This window comes from Pteropus vampyrus, unplaced genomic scaffold (assembly GCF_000151845.1).
Source record: "Pteropus vampyrus isolate Shadow unplaced genomic scaffold, Pvam_2.0 Scaffold2, whole genome shotgun sequence".
In the NCBI taxonomy this organism is placed as follows: domain Eukaryota; kingdom Metazoa; phylum Chordata; class Mammalia; order Chiroptera; family Pteropodidae; genus Pteropus; species Pteropus vampyrus.
In genome coordinates, this window is record NW_011888783.1 from 33,358,687 (window position 1) to 33,377,367 (window position 18,681).

The following is an 18,681-nucleotide window of genomic DNA, read 5'->3' on the forward strand; positions in this document are numbered from 1 at the left end:
GCCTGTGCAGCACCTAAATTGATACCTCTTAGAAAGACAAGAGATTTTGTTTTAACCCTATTAGGTAAACCCGAGAAAACAAGCACAGTAATATTTTCCACTCTCCACCCCAAGAAGATCTGAGTATAAATGTCTCACGGGTAGAGCTCTTTAGAGTTTCTTCTGTACCTGTTGCATGCATATCACTAGGCTAATCACAACAAAAAATGGAAGATTTCTCAATAAATTCTAATATTCCATGATGTGAAATAACATAATGGAATAGGAAAATTCGCATCCCTGGAAAACCAAAAGATAAAAGTCTTGAATTTGGAATGCATCATGTTTATATTAAGTGTGAAAATTTAGCTGGCTTTAAATAAAGTTCTATATGCAAATCGTCTATTGGATTAATAACAAAGAAAAGAAACAGGTACTGAGTTTATCATGATACTCATTTGTAACATAGCCATGATGGAAATAAATGCTTTTACTCTAAACTTTCTGAGATATGTGTGAAGAGGTATGGTTGCATTTCTTGTACAATCTTCCAGAAAGTCACAATGTTCTGAGTGCCTTTGTGTTTGAATATAATTGCTACACCTGATATTATCAATGCCTAGGACTTTGCTAACCAAATTCTGCCTCTGCAGTATAAATACAAAGAAGCTTATGAAAAGTCAAAAGGAAAGCATGTGGGTTTTAGAAGCCTCCAGGATGATCCCAAGCTGGTCCACTATATGAATGTGGCAAAGTTGCAGTCTGATCGTGAATACAAGAAGAACTATGAGAACACCAAAACCAGCTACCATACCCCTAGGGACATGGTTAGCATTACAGCGGCAAAGATGGCCCAAGATGTTGTCACCAATGTCAACTACAAACACCCGATACATCATTACACATACCTACCTGACGCCATGAGTGTCCAGCACACCAAGAACGCCAATCAAATTCAGAGTGATGTAAGTGTGTATAACAGAACAGACCCAGAGATACTGGTGCTTAAGGGATGATCATTTCTTCCTATTTTAGTAGATTTCACATACAACAATAAGATATATGAAAAATGTACTTTAAAATAAACGATCATTATCGAGAGACTAACAAAGGCACGGTAGACAAGCTGTGTTTGTGCTGGCTTTCTGTGCTCCTATTGTAATCACTGGTATTGTCATTATTAACTTCTGGATCAAAGATAAAACCATATTCCAGTAAGTATATAAGCCACCTTGATTCTCAGCAGGAGAAAATGGTTGCTCCTGGCAGGCCTGCTTCAGTTATCAGGTGATATGTATAATGCAAAATATGAGCCTTCTCTATTCTTTCAGAATCAAGGAAAGTTATTTTTGACTTTTTTAAACTCAAGGTCGCATTCTCATGCATGTATGATCATGTAATGAGTCATCTAAAATGAAACGGGATGGCTAATTGTGACATGGGGAGCTATGTGGCATCTTTAATATTCAGGGTTTTTTCTTCTGCAGGCAGATTTCTATAAGACTCATCCTCTGTAAAGATAAGAAATGGTGTTCACTTATTATTGCTCAATGAAAATTTCTCTCCGCAACTGAGATCAGGAATAGCCTAGGTGTACATTATGAGTAAAATTCAAAGTTCTGGAGTTTTTAGTTAAATTAAAAGAGAAGCCTAATTTATTCTCGAAAGGGATACTATTTTTTAGTGATACCATGGAAATATGTGGCCTAGATTCCCCCTGTGTTGTATACTGCACTGTAACAACAGAACTGCCTTTTCTTATTACCAGATTCTGGGTTAGAAGCTCTGTGGCAGACATGACCAAAAGCTCCTTTATGAACACGAGCATGCTGCAAGGGATGCTCTTCATTCCCTTGGGTAGAGTGGCAGATTTCAGAAACATCCCTTGACTATTTTCTAGGATATCTCCTCATGAGGTTACTCTTTTACAGAATGTATATAAAGACGAATATAACAGCTTTTTCAAGGGCGTTGGATGGATCCCCATTGGTTCTCTGGAGGTTGAGAAGGTCAAGAAAGCAGGCGATGCTTTGAATGAGAGGAAATATCGACAGCATCCAGATACCATCAAGTTCACAAGTGTACCTGATTCCATGGGCATGGTTTTGGCTCAGAAGAACACAAAGCAGCTAAGTGATGTAAGTGGTTTCCCTTCAAAAGGGTTTGTTCAAGTCTACAGCCATACTACCCTGAACAAGCCCAGTCCCGTCTGATCTCAGAAGCTAAGCAGGGTCGGGCCTGGTTAATACTTGGATGGGAGACCAGGTGCTGTAGGAAGACCAGGTGCTGTAGGCATAAAAAATAAAAAAAATAAGGGATTGTAAGCTGACAAGATCCTTGCAATCTGTGAGATCAAACAAGGGTTGCCTTGCCTTAAAAAAAAAAAAAAAAAAAAGAAGGATCGTTCAAGAATAACCCTGTGACAGAGCCTCTCCACCATCCTTAATTCAATATGTGAGGCTACGTCTATGTTACCAAATCAACTGCTTTCAGAGGTGTAATCAAAAGGTTGTACTTGTGAAGCAACTTGTAACTTGAACATAGGGAGAACAGAGAAGGCAGAAGTAAGATATTCCAAATTTGCTTTTTTTCCTCAAAAGTAGAGTCTTTGCTATTCATAAGCAGACCCCTTCCAATTATACATATGAAATGAAGTTATTACTATTATTTTAAATTGCAAACCAAGATATTTATTACTCTGAGTTGCAACTGTTCTTAACTACACAGGGAGATGGCATAATAATGTCCTAATGCATTTGCACAGTAGCTCCATGTTCTGAGAGGCAATCTACAGAGATGCCTCTGGGAAAAAGATAAGCAGGTTACTTTCAGAGTCATCCGGAGTATTATTTCTGAGCCCAGGTCTATCTGGACTCTTATTCTTAGTCAAAGGCTAATTACAATGCCAGTGCTTCACCTCATTTGGTAATTTCAGAGTTCTGTTAAAATACCTCCATCAGAAAAATAGAGGTAAGTAAAAAGCAAAAAAGGGAAGACTTTCTGTTTTTAGCCCCAGATATTGGAAGGTGGAGAATGCTTTGCTTGGCTCAGATTTGAGGGTTATCTATGGATTTTATTTCTCAGGCCAGTCTCTGCTCCCACATTCCCACAAATGTTTTGAGATTAAATCTACTTTAATAAATGATGTAGATTCTTTCTATTTCTTTTGTACTGATGGAAATGCCACTTCTCACTGAATTTTTCCAGTTAGCTAGGAAAACTGTACACTCATGAATTAAGTCTTTCCTGTCCCAACAAATGCCATCAACTACTACCTAGTTACTCAAGCCAGAAACCTGGCTGTCACCACTGATACCTCTCTGTGTAAACCCCACATCCAAAGCCTCTGCTGAGTCAGCCTCCTAAATCTCTCTCAGCCATCCTGTCGGAGCACCTCACTGTCTTTCAGCTGCCACAAACCCTAGTTCTGGCTTCTGTATCCCTCAGATAGACAGCCTCATTAACCTGTTATCTGTACTCCCTTCCTGGGGGCACACAGAAAACCAGACAGACCATCTTAAAACATAAATCAGTGACCCCTTTTTGTTTTGAAAGAACCAGAATTTAAGCACTGCCAATTAGAATTATGAATGAGTTTCAGAGTTACACAAACCTAAATTTCAATCTAAATTTGTTTTCATTTAACTCATTTGAACCTCAGTTTCCTTGTGAGGGAAATGGAGACAATATAGTTGTCATAGTGCTCAGACATGTTTGGCTCAGAAAATGACTATCATGTATAAGCTATTTGATAAATCTAGTATATTATGACATATTATTATTGAGAAAAATTTAACCACAGACAAATTAATATAAAAATATAAGAAAGCAAGAGATAAAATATCTTTACTAAAACTCCACTAAGTTCCCTTTTGAATAACACATTTGAAACATCACCATTGTACAATTTACAATAAAAATTCATTAAGATGGAGGTCTCTTAGATCCCAAATGAGACTTTTGGTACTAACATACTAAAAGAACTTCATTATACATTTCTTTCTCATTCTTTGAGTCTCCAGTATACAGTTAAAAATAAGGCTCCTAAAAGCTTATATTTTATTTTTTAAAAAACGACTACTCTTTTGTGCTTGCTTAAGCAGCACATATACTAAAACTACTCTTTCAATTCAGTATTGTATACTATAAAATTTAGAATGTTTTAATACTGGTAAGATGTCAAGTTTTCGGAGTAAAAATCAATAGAGCAAGTGGTTTCCTTAGAGATCTGTCATTAATAGCTTTTCTAACAATAAAATCCAATAAAACAATTCGATCCCATGTAAATAAAGTTTTACCTAAATTTGAAGTTGGAACTAACCTAGAAATTTTGCGTCATTTGGACCAAGTTACTACTTTATCTCTCTATGCTTTATTTTCCTTATTTTTAATACGATTAATAATAGCACCAACTTTATATAATTATAAGTAATTAACTGATCCATAGGGGGGAAAAAAAACAAACCATAAATCACACCCGTCTTATACTTAAAGCCACTTACTAACTTCTCCTTGAACTGAAAATAAAATCTAAACTTGTCAACTTGGCTGAAAAGGCCCTCACCTCTGTGGCCCTGCTCCCCTTTTTGTCTGATCCTCTGGCCTTCCTCTGCATACTCCAGTCCTGTGACATGGGCTGCCTTTAGTCCCTCAAGCTGGCCATGCCCTTTCCAGACTCAGAGCCCTGGATGCTCTTTTTCTACCTGGACACTGTGCCCTCCCCCCCGCCCCCCACTTCTTCAGTGTTATGTCCTTAGGGAGACTTTGCTGACCACTCTTTTTTCTTTCCTAAAGTTATTTTATTTACAACACATCACAAATGCTTGCTCTATCTTATAGCTTTTGTGTTTATTCTCTGTCCCTTCTACTGCTCTAAGCTCCAAAAAGATAAGTCTACCTTTTCAACCTTTTCAGCCCTTTAAATACAGAACCTACCACGCTACCTGGCTCACAGTTCTGTCCAATAAATATTACTAAAATGAGCAAATGAATATGTCTACAAACAGCTCCTCAGCATGATAGTTTAGGTATTTCCCCATATAGGCATACCTCATTTTGTTGTGCTTCGCAAATATTACATTTTTTATAAATTGAAGGTAATACCCTCCACTAGCAAAAAAGATTATGACTCACTAAAGGCTCAGATGATGATTAGCGTTTTTTATCAATAAAGTATTTTTAAATTAAGGTATGAACATTTTTTTAGACATAATGCTATTGCACACTTAATAGACTATAGTACAGTGTAAACATAACCTTTATGTACATTGAGAAACCAAAAAAATCATGTGACTTGCTTTATTGTAATATTCACTTTATTGCAGTGGCCCAGAACCTAACCCACAATATCTCTTGGTTAGGACTATTTATGGAAAAGCACAAATGATAGCCTTCCTTTATAAAGGAGAATGTGCTTGATGAAACCTACATTATGTCAGCTAATGACATTTGCATGCTTCCTTCTTTGTTTTCAGATGAACTACAAGGTGGAGGGGGAGAAACTGAAGCACAAGTACACTATAGACTCCGACTTGCCTCAGTTTATTCAAGCCAAGGTCAATGCCCTCAACATGAGCGATGTGAGTATTTGTCCTGGCGTCAGTCTAATATTGCTAACGTGGGCCTCTGGTTTCCAGTTCTGGGTAACTGTAGCACTGAGAATTTTAAGGGAATAAAGTTATTTTATTTACAACACATCTCTCTGTTGGAAGAGGTCATAGAGAAAATATGACCACCAGTTGGCCCAAGAGCTGGACCCGGGCAATCGCAGGCTCCTCACCCTCTTCCTTGTCCTTAGAATGTATGTTCTGCCCACCGTTTCCACAGCGGGAGCCATTTTCAAGGGCACAGCTTTGCAAGAACAAAGTGCTGTTGAGACTATCTGGACGGTATATGTAACTGAATCCCGTTAAAGCCTCTATATAAACTTCTAAGATTCTGGTGGGCAGGTGGGGAGATCTACTATGAGACCACCTAAAACAAGCCTCACTTGAGTTCCCTTGCTTATTAAACCCACACCTACCAATCTAGAGTGGTCTTCCTCTTTCTTCACTTTCTCCTTGCCCTCTGTGCACAGGGGCCAACCAATAGCCTTCAGATTGGACTCATATCATAGAATTTGAGACTAGAGGCTATCATAACATTTTGCTTAGTGCAGACTTTTCCAAACGGTAGACTATGACTCATTAGTAGGTTACAAAATCAATCTAGTAGATTGTGTTCCATTTTTTTAAAAAAAGTGAAACAAACTGGGATACACAAGATTGGAAAAATGCTGTAGTGCAGAGTCATTCTTCCGAATGTTTTAGTCTTTCTTTTATCTCCAAATAAACATTTTTTTGGTAGTAATTTCTATGCTTTTGATTTATTTAATTTTTTCTCCTGCTTTTACAGATAATATTTAAACATTGAGGTTAATTAAAATTGGGTGTTACTACATCTAAATTTTTTATTTTAGCATCCATATCTTTCTGTAATTTTAAATGCTTTATTATTTAAAAAATAAGAAAATGAAAATATCACATGCTTATAGAAAAGTTGGAAATATAGAATATTATAAAAAAATAAAATCTATTATCTCACATTCAAAGCGTTACTTTTCAATTGCTTTGTTATGCAAACATATACATTTTTAAAGCAGGTGAGATCATACTGTGTATATAGTTAATGATTTTTAAACGAATCTGATGGATACATAAAAGATGAACCAATAGCTCTAATTCTATGAATTCTCTTAATAGAAAGGGATATGTTTTATAAGACATGTTTTATAAGAAATATTTTGGCATCTTGTTTTATTCTTCTTTTAATTATGTCAAATAATATAATAAACTTTCTTTTTTTCAAGGCTTATTATACAGCAGACTGGAAGAAAACCCTTGCTAAGGGCTATGATTTGAGAACAGATGCCATTCCAATTGTTGCTGCAAAAAGTTCAAGGAATATTGCTAGTGATGTAAGTCTAATTTGAAAGTAGTAAACTTTCTTTCTCTACACTTTAAAAATCTTTACATGGTTGTGAGGCTACATGAGACATATTAGGAAGCAAATAAAAAGTTATAATATAAAAATATTTTCTAATATCCTAAGTTGCAATGATTTTTTATGTTGCTTCACTTTAAAACCTTTAAGAACTCAATATAGTTTTTAGAAAGAAGAAAATTCTTTTTTTTAACTTTGAAATATTTGAAATGCTCATTGGCATCATTATGAACTTGAAAACTGCTTTTTATTTAAATTTTGTCAAGAAAAATAGCCTTGCTATACTAAAATGTCCCTAAATTAGGGACGTCTCAAAGTATTTTTTAATAATATAATTTCCACAAGAAAAAAATTGGTGAAATATTGAAAACCAGGAAGAATTATAGATTAAATGACAAGATTTTAGTTACTTAATTAATTACTTTTTAAAAATTAAGTTATGTTTTTTATGTGAATTGATATAATACCTTGATAAAGTAAAAACTCATTCAGTTGGGTGAGTTTGTATATGGCTTTTGCTGAAATTTACTCAGGATTATGCAAATACTATATAATGTGATGCAAATTAATAATGGAAACCGGTAATAAAAAAAATACACCAAATCCTTAATAAACATACTTTTTAGGAACCTCTGAGTATATACAAATAATCCATTTATGAATAAACTAGATATAAACTGCAAATTATTTGACTTTAAATTATCCTCAGAGCAGATCTCAAGACTATCCATTAGAAATAATTTGCCAGTTGTTAATTTAAAAATACTAAAACACTAGATTCAGATTGCATTTGGCTATTGCTTAATTGTTATATAAATTCAGTTTAACATCAGTATTTCTTGCAACTCACGCTATCAAACTTCTATCTGCCCTTTTTCATATAGTTCAAATATAAACAGGCCTACGAGAAAGCCAAAGGCAAGCAAATTGGATTTCTCAGTCTTCAGGATGATCCTAAACTGGTTCACTACATGAATGTAGCCAAAATACAGTCAGATCGTGAGTACAAAAAGGGCTATGAAGCCAGCAAGACCCGATATCACACACCCTTGGATATGCTCAGTGTGACAGCTGCCAAGAAGTCTCAGGAGGTTGCTACCAACACCAACTACAGACAGCCCTTCTACAACTACACTCTGCTGCCAGATGCCTTGAGTGTGGAGCACTCCAGGAATGCAATGCAGATCCAAAGTGATGTATGTAATGATCAATGGGTTGTCAGGATAGAATTATTCATTTGTAGCTGGTGGGAGGGAAGAATGAGAAATCAGCGATTCCGTTCACTTCATCCTAAACCTGGCTAGACCTACTGTAATTTGGGATCCTCTCCAGAATTTAGAGTTTTAGGATTTTACTCATCTGAACTACATGTAGCTTCTTTGGGGGTTATATAATATATATATTATATAATATTATTTGGGGGTTTATATTATTTGGGGGTTATATTATATATATATTAAACTTTGGATATATCCTTAAAAAACTAAGAGGTTCAAATGGGTGCTATATAATATGCTTTCTAGTGAAAAATTCTGTTCACTTTTCCCCTAAGAAAGTTAATTTTTAAAGGAATTATTATTGGGTCAGGATTTCCTGTTCAAAACCACCATGAATGCAATCACTTTTATAATTAATTTTTCTAAAAGATGATAAGGACTAAAGAGTAGATTATTCTCCTCCAACTCCTTTTCTCTTATTTTTGATAATTAATATATCATCTAACCAAAGAAACCCCAGCCTTGACTCTTTCTGAAATGAAAATTTCCTTTTTATTTTAAAGAATCTATACAAATCTGACTTCACCAACTGGATGAAAGGAATCGGCTGGGTCCCAATAGAGTCACTGGAAGTGGAGAAGGCAAAGAAAGCAGGAGAGATTCTTAGTGAAAAGAAGTATCGCCAGCACCCCGAGAAGCTGAAGTTCACGTATGCCATGGACACAATGGAACAATCACTTAACAAAAGTAACAAACTAAATATGGATAAGGTAAGGACTCAACTGCTGGCCTCAGCCCGAGAGCTCTCTCGGTGCTCATGCCATCGAGCCTGGCAGTGCCACTATGATCTTTGTCAGCATTTTAATCTTTCTGATGGTCCTGGTGGCAGTGGTGGTGGTGAGACGGGGCATTCTATAACATTTATCATGTCTAGAGAGCTCTCATAGTGACCATGCTGAGAGTGTGACAAAACCACAAAACCCATATAGTGTGAGATTGGGCAAGATGGTATTTATTGTTTCAGTGGAAAACCCTTGTTTGATCCCTTTTTTTTCTTCATGTGTCTAGTCTCATCAGCATATCTTGCTATTTTAACCATTTTCCAATATCAGACTTAACTTTTCTACCATGGAGTTATGAGTCTCTTCCTTTAATAACACTACTACAAACTTGTTCTGCTGTACAATCATGTGCATGCCCATCTTGTTGTAGAGGCGCTACACTGAAAAATGGAACAAAGACAAGACCACCATTCACGTGATGCCTGATACGCCAGACATTTTACTCTCCAAAGTAAACCAAATCACCATGAGTGATGTAAGTAGATTAACACCAATGACAAAGCAACAACAAAAGTGGGGGAGAAGTTGAAGGGAGACAATGTTTATGAAATGTCTGTCTTCTGCATGCCAACCACTTTGAAATCAGAATCCCTGTTCTTACCCAAATAACAAGATCCTGGTTTTTCCATTTCATCATTTAGAAACTGTACAAAGCTGGCTGGGAAGAAGAAAAGAAGAAAGGATATGACCTGAGGCCAGATGCCATCCCAATAATGGCTGCAAAAGCCTCTAGAGACATTGCCAGTGATGTAAGTGCTTCCACTGGACCTTCTTTAAGCTGAGCCAATAAGAGCCAATGAACCAAGTTTATGTGTATTCAGGACCTGCAGTCAGCCCTCCCCATCTGGGTGGGACCATCTTCCCATGTAACTAATACACAAGACACATCCCTTTACCCAATCCAAGGACCCTGTAATCATTCATTCATTATTTAATGTAAAAAGTGACTGGATCTTGTTAAAACAAGTTCCTTTTAGAGTATTCAAATCATTTATAGGCAATTCTAAGCAAGCATAGGGATGCAAGCTACAAATTTTATCTAGGAGACCCATGACCAGCCTCTTTCCTGAATTTAAAGGTGCACCATGAAAAATTGTGCCTGCGGGCTTTTCTGCCGGTTAGACAGCTGAATGGGAAAAGCTGTTTTCTAAAGCACCCTAAAACAACTTATTTCCACATCTCTTTGAGTAATTCTGAGATCATTCTTTTTTTCCCCCATGGACTCAAGTCTGAAAAAATTTGAAGTAAAAGGATTTTGCTTCCTGCCCACTGTGAGCTCCTTTCTCTCTAATTTTAGAGTAGTTCTATAACTACACCTGTGACAAAGCTAATGGCATCTAGTAAATTATATTTTGTTCTCTTTCCTCCACTATGTTCATCACCATACTTTCTTTTCTGTCCACAGTTCAAATACAAGCAAGCCTACGAAAAAACCAAAGGGAAACATATTGGCTTCCGGAGCCTAGAAGATGACCCCAAGTTGGTGCACTTCATGCAGGTGGCCAAGATGCAGTCAGACCGGGAATACAAGAAGGGTTATGAGAAGTCCAAGACATCTTTCCATACCCCAGTGGACATGTTCAGTGTGGTGGCAGCCAAAAAGTCCCAGGAAGTGGCCACCAATGCCAACTACAGGAACATCATTCATACCTACAACATGCTTCCCGATGCCATGAGCTTTGAATTGGCCAAAAACATGATGCAGCTTCAAAGTGATGTATGTGACAGCCACACCATTTGCAGAGCATTTACTCTGAATAATAAGCAAATCATATATGACAATAAGTAATGATATTTTGAAAATCCTGAAAGAAATCTTGTGTCATTTCCCAATGAAGTGTTTCATTTTTTAACCTTAGATTGAATTGATTTCTTTTAACAAAAGGAGACCAATTTTAGAAACGAAGTCTTATTTTCTACTATTATTGCTATGAGCATTGTTGGATGCTAGATTCAGTAATAGCAAATAAAATTTGCTTCAGAAAGAATGTGTTGGAGGAAATAATGTCTAACGAAGAGAGTCAGAAGCATAAAAGTCTCCTGATAAAGGAGTAAGAGGGAAAGCAGAAAGTCAGATGACTTGATGGCTCCTGCCCCTCACTCCCAACCAGTTTTCATTCCGCTACATCCAACTTTGTAATCAATCACCTATCTTACTTACTGAGGAAGTATTGAGGAGGTGACAGCTGCAGCAGCCATTAGAATAAATGTGAGGAAGACACAGACAGTAAAGAGCCAAGAATTCAGCTATAGAGGACATTTGGTGGCTGAGGGAAGCGATTTAAATTACCAACCAAAAGCAGGCCATGCCAAGCCTATATTTCTCTTTGAGAATGTAAGAACTGAGCTATTACTTGCTGGGTAGGTACGTAAGTGCACAAATGAAAGCAACTATGAATAGTTGTAGAGGAAAATGTCAGAGTTGAGATGAGAAAACTGAAATTTCCACAAAGTACCAGTGAGGTTTCTGGTATACCTGACGGAGATGTAACTAACAGTGGTAGCTGATCCAAGACATAGCAAAAGAGAGAAATAGGACCCCCATAAGTCAACTATTGACCAAGGGAACTTGGCAATTTTTATAAGAAAGTTAAGCCAGCATAGTCACCTTTCTTCTAATAGTCACATGGTAGATTAATCTATTTGGTATTTTGTAGCACTTTTTCTTTATGAGGGCATCGAGGAAAACAAATCACAAAGGTATTACTGCTTATTTTTAATTTTTCATGCAAATAAATGTAAAAAAGACAAAGTTTGGGGATAAAAACTGTTGAAGTTCAATATACTGTTGGTTGAAAACTAAAGTGGAACTTATGGAATATTGAATACCCACTCCTGGTTCTTAGAAGTTTGGTTCACTCTTGAACTTTTCCTCTTTTGCAGAATCAGTATAAAGCTGACTATGCTGACTTCGTGAAGGGTGTTGGGTGGCTCCCTCTGGGCTCCCTGGAGGCTGAGAAAAACAAGAAAGCCATGGAGATTATCAGTGAAAAGAAGTACCGCCAACACCCAGACACTTTGAAGTATTCCACATTGATGGATTCAATGAACATGGTTTTGGCCCAGAATAATGCAAAAATTATGAACGAAGTAAGTCTTTAACAATGTAGTATTTCTTATGCATCAGGAAAACAGCCAGGCATATCTTCCATTTAATCTATAGATTTTGCTAACAGTTTTAGGGCATCATAATTAATGTTTACTCTGCCTTGCAATGGGGTCTTACAGTTTAAAAAAGATAGGAATTAGTCCTAATTAGTGGTCCTCCAAATGTTCAGTGTATCGCTCTACCCTACAGACAGAAAATAAATATGAACTCTGTCTTTTAATGCAAACCTTGAAAATGAGCTCTGTTTGTTTAAGATGAGGTTGATTCAAAGTTCACAATGCTGAATCAGCACATTGTTTGCCTGATAACAGCTGGATGTTGCAGCCCACTATCTGCTTTGATAGGATCAAAGCAGACTCCTAGATCACATGGCTGTAGCAGCATATTGAGCTAGGACCTTCTCCGGGCAATCATGAGGGCAATTATTCTCCACCAGTAGCTCCTTAGATCAGTAATTATTCCGGCCTTTGGAAAAGCTTTGCTGTATTTTTACATTCCTTAGCCATACGTTGATATCAGCGCCAAGAAGCACACATCAAACTTGGACATCTCTTTCTAAGTTACGAATAACAGAGTAATTACCAGTAGCACTGGTTATATTGTGCGGATCACAATTTAAATGGCATCGGTTAGCAAAAAAAGGGGGTAATTATTTGGACTTTAACATTAAACAGTTGCAGAAAATGACGGTCTGACTTGCACTAGATAGAGCTAAGTCTCGATGAGTAAATCCCCTGGAGTCTCTAAGAGAGAAAACAGATTCGTCAGGAAGACCAACCTCTTTGAAAGGGACTCACATAAAAGACAAAGCACAAATCTCAGTGCCCCTTTAAGATGTGGAATTTAAACTATTACAAACATACATTTATTTTTTTACAATGTTAATGATTACCATTTCAGAATAATGATGCCAAGATAAGATTTATGAACTAGCAAATACTAACACTGAGAGATAGCTTAATGATCAAGTTGGATCCTCTGATAGCAGAGTTGAGCAAATCGCAGCCCAGAGAGGCAAGGTACCTCCCCTAAAGACACACAGAAGGTCAACCACTGGGTCTGGACTAGAACTGAACTCTGATGCCTGGTTATTGCTCTTTCCACTAGAATTGTACTCTCCAGTACTATAACCACTAGCCACATGTGGTGATTTACATTTAAATTAATTAAAATTTTGCATATCATCTATGGCTGCTTTTACACTATAGCAGCAGTTAGTTGAAGAGTTAATCACAGAAATCCTCTGGCCTACGAAGCCTAAAATATTTACTATCTGGCCTTTACAGGAAAAGTTCATCAAACTCTCATCTAGAAGAAAGCTCTAGAAGAAGTTTTGTTTGTTTTCTAACTAAATTTGGCCAAAACAAAGAGATAGCATTTTTCTCCTATCAGATTTGCAAAGACTAAAACGTTGTGTTATGTACCATGTTGACAAGGGAGGTTATGCTAATGTAAACTTCTAATCTAGAGTTTGCTAATATTTGTTAAAATTAAATACTTACATGTCCATACCCTGCAGAAATCCTTAAATATGTGCAAAGATATACATACATACTCATACACAAATAAATGATAGTTTTTGCAGGTTAGAGTCTCTAAAAGGAGATGCTGAGATGAAATTTGGATTCAGTACCTGTGAGAAAGAGAACTGGGAAGGATGAGTCTAACTGTGATATAGGCCCTACAAAGCCGAGGCCTATCCCACAGGGGGCTCTCAAGTGCACATGTCCTACCAGATGTGTCCTGCATTGGGCGGAATGGCCAAGCCTTTATGCCCACACTTTGATGAGTCACTAGATGTGGCCACCAGGGAAGAGTGTGCTCTTAAGTAAGAGAGCAAACCCTGAAGCAGGTGACAACTGGAGGTCGTCCACCAATAGTTAGGGCAAAACGTCCTTCCTTGAATGGGTGTCTGGGTGGTGCATCTTCAGGTCCACCACAAAGATCATGGAACCATTGCTTGTAATATAAAAAGACTGGAAACAACAAATTATGTGTCTTTCAATAGAGAACTGGTTAAATCAACTAGGTTATACCTCCTCATGGAATACTATACAGGTCTTTAAATGAATGAAGTAAATTATTTTAAGAAGGTTAAAAGTTGTCTAACCTATATTATTATGTTTTACATTACCTCATTTGTATTTAAAAAGGACTGTATGAGAGCTTTAATGTGCATAGAAAGTTTTAAGTTGGAGATGCTAGGCTGTCAAGTAGGAGGATGGGATATTTTACTTTCTGTTTACATCCTCTCTATTTTCTTGCTTGAGTGAGCACCTTTTCCATTTAAATTTTATAAAAATAATACCTATCTAAAAAATACACAAAATATTGACATTTATATACAATGATATATATGTACTCAGCGAGGCTCTTTTGAAGATTTTAAATACTAACTTGCACTGGTTTTCATTTGTTTGTTTTTACTTTCTAGCACCTCTACAAACAAGCCTGGGAAGCTGACAAGACCAAAGTCCACATCATGCCTGACATCCCTCAGATTATTTTGGCAAAGGCAAATGCAATTAATATGAGTGATGTAAGTATAATTCCCCCTGTTGTAATCTTTGTTTCCCACCCATTTGAACCAGTAAAAACAAATAAACTAGTTAATATGTATCAATTATGAGAGTGAATATTTTGAAAATAAGAGTAGGAATCCACAAATGAGAATCTTTCTCTTTCTATCTTGCTTTGCTAAGAGTTGGAGTTGGCTTCTCAATGGGAATTGTGCGCAACAATTAGGAATTTGAAGGGCAGGTAGATTTTGTTTCAGGGGCAGATCCTCTTCTTCAAACTAAGAGACTTGGCAAGAAGAGAGGGCTTGAAGCTTAGGGGAAGAGAAAAAAGAATTGAGAAACCTAGAGCTTTATTCTTAGGGAGTTCCTCCATCAGACTTTTGAAATAGTTCTAAAGAGGGGATCTTGGGAAAATAGAGAGGGAAGATGAACATTTTGAAGAATTTGGAGCAAGCCTCATAACAAGAAATGTGCGACAATGTTAGAAAATGCATGTGTTTTATTTCACTTTTTTTCATCCTAACCATAATTGCTAGGAAATCCTCTAATCATACCAGTTTTTTTTCTTGGCTTAGCTTGAATATGCAGGGATTTAAGATTGCTAACTTCTTTTTGTAGTGTATTAATTAAATAATACACGCAATTAAATAAATAAAAGAGTCAATTGTAAAACAATGAAATTTTGGTATAAGAATATGGCTGTTTTGTAGTCTTCTCATGACCGTTTGATAAAATGACTCAATAAGAATCTACTGGTTTTCACATTTTTAAAAAGCGTATTTAGAACCCAATAAAAACCAGGAACTTTTACTTTTTCTGGTAATTTCTTTAAGATATGTTTGAGTTTGTAATAGATTTTTTTCCAAACACAATTATGTTCTTTGTGAAAACATTTAGCCATTGAACCACCAATGAAGTATTCTGCTCAAAAATAAAAATGATGCCACAGTGTTAGTTTACTCATTTAAAATAAATACAGGCTTTCCTATTTAGAAGAAAACTTTCCTTGCCTCTCTTTACAGAAACTCTACAAACTTTCTTTGGAAGAGTCTAAAAAGAAAGGTTACGATCTCAGATCTGATGCAATTCCTATCAAAGCTGCCAAGGCCTCAAGAGATATTGCAAGTGATGTAAGTCTGAAAGAGAGCAGTCACCTGGCTGGGGCAGGGGGATGGTTCTAGTTTATTAAAATAATAAGGGCTGAGTTCTGGAAACATTGAGTGGATAAAATATGGGGAGAAAAAAATGTCTGCTAATAGTAGTTTCATTCTATTCTGGGAATTCTTAACTTTGCTCGTTTGTTTTCTCTGGTATTTAAAACAAAAACCAAAAACCAGAATACTAACCAGATTATAACTACATAGATATCTGCTCTCTGATTCATCAGACATAGGTGAATTTACTTGAACTCTGCCACCAAGGCTATGGCCTATAGAAATCAAAGCCTTTCACCAGGTTTTCTTGCTGAAAGATGTATTATTCTTGTCTGCTGCCTCTTAGGATCTGTCTTGATAACAGGATGTCTCATAAAGTGATGTGCTAGGGTGCTGATCTTTTGGGTTCATGGTAACTGTTTATTAAATAATTGAGAATTTTGCAAACCAGTCGTTAAACTGTTGATGGCTTGACATCAGCCATGATGGGAGTGCTTATACCACAGAAATTGACAAAGTCTGAAAATTAGAGCTCCCCCACCCTGCCAGAGAGCTGGTGTGCCAACACACCACTGCCATAATACATTATCTGTTTGAAACTCAATTTTTTCAGTCGGTTGTTTCCACAAGAAATCCACTCACAGTGAATATTTAATGGTTTGAGGGTAATGAGCGGAGCACATTTCAGAGTACTCTTTCCTTAGCCACCTCCCCAGTTATGCTTTCTCTCTCCTCCTCTGTCTCTGTTCTTCATTTTTCCTACATATCCATCCCTATCCCACTCCTACATTGTCCTAGAACTCAAAATTCTTCTCCCTCTATTATGCTGGGGGAATTTGGCTGTCCCAGATCCTACTCCTCTAATTTACACACTCGAACCCACAAGACATAGGCAGAATGTATTCACGTATCAGGATCTCCCTTCTATTGAGGGAAGTTAGGTGATAAATACTAAAATTTCTTCTTCATTGTACCAATATAGAAAGTCTTCAAAGAAAGGAAGTTCCATAAATATAAAGCTACTCTAAAATTATAACTTGTATCTCATAACTGAGATTATTCTCATCAGTAAAAGACTGGTTGGACAATTTCTCATGGAAGCATTAAGCTGATTAGAACATTCTACTTATTTCTTTCATTTGCCATACTCTTATTACCTCCTAAATGTCTCTTTAAAAGTAAAAGCGGAGTATATGTGGAAGTCAGTGTGGTGTATCATCACAAGATCTGGGTTCTAATCCTTAATGACCTTAGCAAGTCACTCACCATTCTGGCTTTCAGCTCATCTGTGAAATGGGAGAAGTAATAATAACTTTGCTATCTACCTCACAGGGTATAGTTGTATCAAGTTACACAAATATGAAAAATGTGTTTTGTGAACCATGGAATTCTATATAAGTATTACTTTTATGAAATACAGAATACAGTTGACACTAGAAAGATTTCAAGTCAAGGGAATTGCTCTGAATAAATATTCACATTTTCTTCACAGTATAAATACAAATACAATTATGAAAAAGAGAGAGGGAAAATGTTTGGTTTCCGCAGTCTTGAGGATGATCCCAAATTAGTCCATTCCATGCAAGTGGCTAAGATGCAATCTGATCGGGAGTATAAGAAAAACTACGAGAAAACAAAGACCAGCTACCACACCCCTGCCGACATGCTCAGTGTCACGGCTGCCAAGGATGCCCAAGCCAACATCACCAACACCAACTACAAGCACCTGATTCACAAGTACATCCTCCTTCCAGATGCCATGAATATCCAGCTGAGCAAGAATATGAATCACATACAGAGTGATGTAAGTCTTTTTTCCTTCCAGGTGATGGTTGGATTCCCAACATAGGAAAGGAGATTACAGTTCTCTATGCCATACTTTTGTGTCTAAATTGGTAAGGTAAAGTAGATTTGCCTGTTCTCTTTATAGAATGAATATAAGCAGGACTACAACGAATGGTATAAAGGGCTTGGCTGGAGTCCAGCTGGTTCCCTAGAAGTGGAGAAGGCCAAGAAAGCAACTGAATATGCCAGTGATCAGAAATACCGCCAGCACCCTAGCAACTTCCAGTTTAAGAAGCTGACTGACTCCATGGACATGGTTCTTGCCAAGCAGAATGCACACATCATGAACAAGGTAGAAAGAACAGTCACTCTTCCACACAACTCCCAACAAGGGAAGGCTAGCAGCCTCTGGTTCTTGTTTGGGAAATTTAGTTCGGGTCCTCCACCTCTGCTAGGCAGTGGCAAACAGTTCCAGAGGACACCTGCACACTATTTTCTTTTGCTGCTTGCCAGTAATTTTTATTTCTCCCGCCCTTCTAATTGAGTTAAGAATTATTTGTTTTGTTAAAATTATTATATCTTAAATGCTTTTAATCCATTCTAGAAGATAGAAAATATCTAAAAGGTTATTTTTTAAGATCTGAGTTTGTTTTTGGTGTCTTTTCTGAATTATATACCACTTTAGTTACTAAATTCATTTAATCTAATTCAAATTGTGTGCATTCAAATATTCTGCTATTTTTTTTTCTTTCTGGTTTGTCCTAAAAAGTTATTTAAATATCAAATGTCTTTTTTTTTTTTTAACTTTCTAGCACTTATACACCATTGATTGGAACAAAGACAAAACCAAGATTCATGTGATGCCCGACACACCAGATATTTTACAAGCCAAGCAGAATCAAACTCTGTACAGTCAGGTAAAGCTACATAAAAATTTGGCTTGACATTAACTAAACTTATTAAGTGATGTAATGGTAGAAAATTGATATTAATGTTTAAAAAATGAAAACGAGTGACTTAAACTGGATATCCTAGAGATGTTGCAAAATATGTGCTTAAAAGCAAGAGCTTCAACTATGATTGTACGTTCCATGG

The 18,681-nt window shown here is 36.7% G+C and overlaps 1 protein-coding gene and 1 pseudogene across 1 annotated transcript in view; both read left to right on the forward strand.

Moving 5' to 3' along the window:
- NEB (nebulin) overlaps window positions 1–18,681 on the forward strand; it is a 201,993-nt gene that overhangs the window by 49,742 nt on the left and 133,570 nt on the right. Inside the window, exons 36-50 of the mRNA XM_011360291.2 lie at window positions 633–944; window positions 1,911–2,117; window positions 5,454–5,558; window positions 6,827–6,934; window positions 7,845–8,156; window positions 8,741–8,947; window positions 9,390–9,494; window positions 9,661–9,768; window positions 10,425–10,736; window positions 11,903–12,109; window positions 14,563–14,667; window positions 15,670–15,777; window positions 17,294–17,605; window positions 17,732–17,938; window positions 18,399–18,503. Of these exons, the coding sequence (XP_011358593.1) occupies window positions 633–944; window positions 1,911–2,117; window positions 5,454–5,558; window positions 6,827–6,934; window positions 7,845–8,156; window positions 8,741–8,947; window positions 9,390–9,494; window positions 9,661–9,768; window positions 10,425–10,736; window positions 11,903–12,109; window positions 14,563–14,667; window positions 15,670–15,777; window positions 17,294–17,605; window positions 17,732–17,938; window positions 18,399–18,503 (2,820 nt within the window). The remainder of the gene's footprint in view (window positions 1–632; window positions 945–1,910; window positions 2,118–5,453; window positions 5,559–6,826; window positions 6,935–7,844; window positions 8,157–8,740; window positions 8,948–9,389; window positions 9,495–9,660; window positions 9,769–10,424; window positions 10,737–11,902; window positions 12,110–14,562; window positions 14,668–15,669; window positions 15,778–17,293; window positions 17,606–17,731; window positions 17,939–18,398; window positions 18,504–18,681) is intronic.
- LOC111739654 lies at window positions 2,151–2,274 on the forward strand (annotated as a pseudogene).